The 5,915-nt window shown below is 33.7% G+C and overlaps 1 protein-coding gene across 1 annotated transcript in view; it reads right to left on the bottom strand.

Annotated features, from left to right (window-relative positions):
- LOC107659632 (ribonuclease inhibitor-like) overlaps positions 1-5,915 on the bottom strand; it is a 23,385-nt gene that overhangs the window by 3,480 nt on the left and 13,990 nt on the right. Inside the window, exons 5-10 of the mRNA XM_016448645.1 lie at positions 4,588-4,761; positions 4,325-4,498; positions 3,765-3,938; positions 2,385-2,558; positions 472-645; positions 81-85 (exon numbers count right to left, since the gene is read on the bottom strand). Of these exons, the coding sequence (XP_016304131.1) occupies positions 81-85; positions 472-645; positions 2,385-2,558; positions 3,765-3,938; positions 4,325-4,498; positions 4,588-4,761 (875 nt within the window). The remainder of the gene's footprint in view (positions 1-80; positions 86-471; positions 646-2,384; positions 2,559-3,764; positions 3,939-4,324; positions 4,499-4,587; positions 4,762-5,915) is intronic.

Raw genomic sequence — 5,915 nt, forward strand, 5'->3', positions numbered from 1 at the left:
CAGTTCTCTCAGGTGTGATGGGTTTGATTTCAGAGCTGAAGTCAGGATGAGACACTGTTTCTCTGTAATACTGCATCTACACAGACTGAAGACAGAAAGAGAAAACACAATGAATCAGACACGTTATGTTCATGTGTGAGTTAAATTAATCATGTTAACAACCATATAGTCCAATAATTAAAAAACATTGTCAAAAACCTTATTATATGACCATAAACAAAAACAGAAAAAAAAGATGAACAAATCAGAGGAGAGAAGAGATGATGTTGTGAGGGAGAAGGAAAGTTATTTAGATGAAAGATCAGGAGCGCACATCAATTAGAAATACATTATGTGCACGGATAAATAATTTCAGCACTGCAATATTCATAAAAAATTATAACTGTCAACTTCAATTTCATGGTGACTTTATGAAAGTAAACAGTAATCTTTAATCTCACTGTAACTGCTGTAGAGTATAATGATACTAACTCTAGTTTCTCCAGCTTGCATTGTGTGTTCATCAGTAGATCACTGAGGTTTTTCACTCCAGAGTCTCCTAGTTTATTCCCGCTCAGCTTCAGTTCTCTCAGGTGTGATGGGTTTGATTTCAGAGCTGAAGTCAGGATGAGACACTGTTTCTCTGTAATACTGCATCTACACAGACTGAAGACAGAAAGAGAAAACACAATGAATCAGACACGTTATGTTCATGTGTGAGTTAAATTAATCATGAGTAAACACCATACAGTCAAAAAATAAATAAATTATGCTTATTTAATTTTACTAAAAGTTTTTACAATTTAATTAATTTCATTCAAATTAAAATTGATTAGTTGGGTCAACACAATTTATCTGGTTTACATTAAATTAATTTACACTAGTTTGGGTTAGCTCAACTTTAGTACATTTGTCAAACTAAATCTTATGTGGGAACAAATGATTATGCATTTATTTATTTATTCATGGAGGTATACTAATAATAATTATTATTATTAAATAAGCAGTTGCACTCATAATTATGCACAATAATAATAAATAATAAAACTGGTGTCAGTGCTGATATTTGAATAGTTATTAGTCACTAAGTGTCACAGTCTAAGCACAAACACCACTCTTCTGCATAATGATAACCACAAAATTCACAAACATTACAGAAACTGTCCAACATAACTGAACATTAACCCGTTTAATCCCTATTTTTTTCCCAGACATGAAAATATCCAAATTATGTCATTAGTAACGCTTTCAAATAATCTATTATTTTTGTCATTTGTTTTTTTTAAGTGTTTAAAATTGTGTTTTATGGTCGGTCACAATTGTGACCGGTGGGATAATGTGTGTACTGAACTAACATATTTCTGCAGTCATAAACATTGTTATATATCTTAGCCAGCTATTTTAAACTGTTTGATCACATTCTAGGGTTACTATTATGCATAAAAAACCCTTATACAACACTGATAGGTACAGCACACGGAGATAAAAGACAAACGAAAAAAACAACCATCAACATATTTCAAAAACTTTTTTGTAACATATATCATAACATTTTTATATTAGTGCTAGCAGTATTACAACATCAATATTGTAACTTATTTGTAACATTTGAACTTTTAATTTAGTGCAATATTTTGTCATTGCAACATTTTAGTGTAATTTTCACTAACATCTGCGATTGGATTTCTATGTAAACCTAAGTTCACTGTTATCCCACCGTCACTATTGACCATCAACATGTTTCCTCATTCTGTGACCACACTCAACAAAACTGAACATATGTGAATTCATATATTATAATAGATGCAGTCATCATCTTCTCAAGATGCAAACAGGAAGTAAACTGATCTGGTCATGTGACAATTTGCACTAATCATGAGAAACTGCACATATTTCATTGAGACCCTTTATTTTTTCCATATTTGCAGGAAGTGCACTAAAACATCAGTCAGTAAGGTTTTTAGAGCTTTATAAATGAGAACCTTTTTTACAGTCACTATTGTGACCGGTGGAATTAAATGTGTTTTAAACACTAACATGTATTTCCCTTTACAGAAAAACACATAAAATAACACTTCATCCCTAAATTTACAATCATGCAGTTCCTTGTAAATCATGCTGGGAACTACAAACCCACTGCTCAGTTAGTCACGTCAACAACAAATATTAATGTAGTTTCAACACAAATAAATTAAATACACTTCAATTTTAAATATATTAGGTAGAGTGAACAATGAAATTGTTACAGAATGCTCAAAAACATGTTACTTTAGCTCATTTTAATTAAAATGAACAAGAGGCAAAAATAATTTTTTGAGTGTAGTCACAAATACACGAAACACTGAAAATAAACTGAACAGTAAACTAATCTCACTGTAACTGCTGTAGAGTATAATGATACTAACTCTAGTTTCTCCAGCTTGCATTGTGTGTTCATCAGTAGATCACTGAGGTTTTTCACTCCAGAGTCTCCTAGTTTATTCCCGCTCAGCTTCAGTTCTCTCAGGTGTGATGGGTTTGATTTCAGAGCTGAAGTCATAGCAGAACAACCTTCATCTGTCATTTCACAGTTGCTTAACCTACATTGAGAGAAATGAGAAAAGTCACACTTCATACTGTTTCATTTAAATAAAACACTTTTTGATTCTTGTCTGTGAATGTTACTGACCTCAATCTCTTCAGTTTACAGTGTGAATCCTTCAGTACGTCACATAAGTGATTCACTCCTGTGTTTTTTATTGGATTCCAGCTCAGCTCCAGTTCTCTCAGGTGTGATGGGTTTGATTTCAGAGCTGAAGTCAGGATGAGACACTGTTTCTCTGTAATACTGCATCTACACAGACTGAAGACAGAAAGAGAAAACACAATGAATCAGACACGTTATGTTCATGTGTGAGTTAAATTAATCATGAGTAAACAGCATACAGTGCAATAAATAAAATGCTGCTAAAACCTGAAAACAATATAAGTTATCAGTAAATTATACAGCCATAAACTAAAACAAAACCAAAACTAGGATTTGAGGATACTAGCTACATTCTACATTTGGAGAATCTTTAGTCAGACCAAAAAAAAAGGTTTGTGATTTGTAATGTAATAAGATACAGGATCAACTATAGAACCACTTTAAAATAACATTAAAAATTAAAAAATGGAGTTTAAATGTAACAAATCAAAAAAATTATGTTCACAAATCAAAATTTACTTCAAGACATTTTAAGATTGTAGTTTACAGTCAACAAATACAACATTTTGTTAAGATTGTTTAACAAATACAACATTTTGAGATCATATTTTGTTCTTTTGTGATGCATGTCTGAGTGAACTGAGTGAAATTAAAAAATGCAGGTCAGGAATTAATTTTTGTAGAACACATCTGAAGCAGCTAATCAAGCTCTTACTAGGCATAGAAACTTCCAGTCAGGTGTGTTGAGGCAACATTTTCGTGTATTTTGTGGTCTGAATTGTGGTGGATTTATTGATTTTATTTGATAAATTAAGAAGAAAAAGTATGGATTTGATCATTTCCTCATTCATTTCAATGTGGGGTCTCCAGAGAGTGACTGTTTATTTCACACTAACACACAACCAGATATCAATCCAGTTTAATTCTCTATTTGTAGAGCTACCAAGTGTTGACAACCGTACAAAGTCTCATGCTAAAGGGAACATTTTATTTTATTTCAGCAAACATCATTTGGGGTCTCAAAAGACCTTGAACAGCGCTTAAGGGTTAAACAAAGTGATTTTCATCATTTTGATTCTTGTCTGTGAATGTTACTGACCTCAATCTCTCCAGTTTACAGTGTGAATCCTTCAGTACGTCACATAAGTGATTCACTCCTGTGTTTTTTATTGGATTCCCGCTCAGGTTCAGTTCTCTCAGGTGTGATGGGTTTGATTTCAGAGCTGAAGTCAGGATGAGACACTGTTTCTCTGTAATACTGCATCTACACAGACTGAAGACAGAAAGAGAAAACACAATGAATCAGACACGTTATGTTCATGTGTGAGTTAAATTAATCATGTTAACAACCATATAGTCCAATAATTAAAAAACATTGTCAAAAACCTTATTATATGACCATAAACAAAAACAGAAAAAAAAGATGAACAAATCAGAGGAGAGAAGAGATGATGTTGTGAGGGAGAAGGAAAGTTATTTAGATGAAAGATCAGGAGCGCACATCAATTAGAAATACATTATGTGCACGGATAAATAATTTCAGCACTGCAATATTCATAAAAAATTATAACTGTCAACTTCAATTTCATGGTGACTTTATGAAAGTAAACAGTAATCTTTAATCTCACTGTAACTGCTGTAGAGTATAATGATACTAACTCTAGTTTCTCCAGCTTGCATTGTGTGTTCATCAGTAGATCACTGAGGTTTTTCACTCCAGAGTCTCCTAGTTTATTCCCGCTCAGCTTCAGTTCTCTCAGGTGTGATGGGTTTGATTTCAGAGCTGAAGTCATAGCAGAACAACCTTCATCTGTCATTTCACAGTTGCTTAACCTACATTGAGAGAAATGAGAAAAGTCACACTTCATACTGTTTCATTTAAATAAAACACTTTTTGATTCTTGTCTGTGAATGTTACTGACCTCAATCTCTTCAGTTTACAGTGTGAATCCTTCAGTACGTCACATAAGTGATTCACTCCTGTGTTTTTTATTGGATTCCAGCTCAGCTCCAGTTCTCTCAGGTGTGATGGGTTTGATTTCAGAGCTGAAGTCAGGATGAGACACTGTTTCTCTGTAATACTGCATCTACACAGACTGAAGACAGAAAGAGAAAACACAATGAATCAGACACGTTATGTTCATGTGTGAGTTAAATTAATCATGAGTAAACAGCATACAGTGCAATAAATAAAATGCTGCTAAAACCTGAAAACAATATAAGTAAATAAATAATTATACAGCCATAAACTAAAACAAAACCAAAACTAGGATTTGAGGATACTAGCTACATTTCAAGTCTGGAGAATCTCTCGTCAGACCAAAAAACAAAAAAAAAAGGTTTGTGAATTGTAATGTAATTAAGATACAGGATCAACTATAGCGCCACTTTAAAATAACATTAAAATGTAAAAATGTTTAAATGCAAGAAATCAATAAAATTATGTTCATAAAACAAAATTTACTTCAAGACATTTTAAGATTGTAGTTTACAGTCAACAAATACAACATTTTGAGATCATATTTTGTTCTTTTGTGATGCATGTCTGAGTGAAACAGCTTATTTTAAAAAATGCAGGTCAGGAATTAATTTTTGTAGAAAAGCTGGATAATTGTTTGCTATTGCTGTGATCTCATGTGACTGACAGGTTTTCCCATCTTCACATCATCAGACGAGAGAAGAGCTGTGTTTGTGAGAGAAAGGGAGAGTTATTTTCATTAAAGATCACAAGCGCCGCTATACGTAAGCCGTCTGCTATATTGGCATGTCCGGTGCATCTGCACTGCAACTGCAGTTATACACATGGTGGCTGTTTTGAAGTAGGTGTGGACCAAGTAGAGCTTGAAAATGTGTGTGAAGACATCAGCCAGCTGTTCTGTGCAGACCCTGAGCACTCGGTCAGGAAGACCATCAGGGCCAGACACTTTATGTGCATTCACCTGCTCAGGTAGAAGCATAACTCACTGGTTAAAAAAGAGAGCGGCAGGTCGTCGTGTGGGGCTCAGCTTCGATGTGCTTCTGTGTTTATACGATCAAAGCAAGCATTAAAGGGGTTCAGTTCATCTGTGAGGGAGGTATTACTGGTTGCTGGTCAATGTTTTTAAATTAGTCTTCAATCCTCAGTTTGTAGTCAGTAAACATGATCACATTCAGCAGTCACAGCAGAAGTTAGAGACAAAACTTAACTGAAGTCTATTCAAAAGTTGTATGAATCTATTCTAAGAAGGTTGGAAGCTGTATTAAAGGCAAA

The sequence above is a fragment of the Sinocyclocheilus anshuiensis genome, unplaced genomic scaffold (genome assembly GCF_001515605.1).
Source record: "Sinocyclocheilus anshuiensis isolate Anshui unplaced genomic scaffold, SAMN03320099.WGS_v1.1 scaffold1417, whole genome shotgun sequence".
NCBI classification, from domain to species: Eukaryota; Metazoa; Chordata; class Actinopteri; order Cypriniformes; family Cyprinidae; genus Sinocyclocheilus; species Sinocyclocheilus anshuiensis.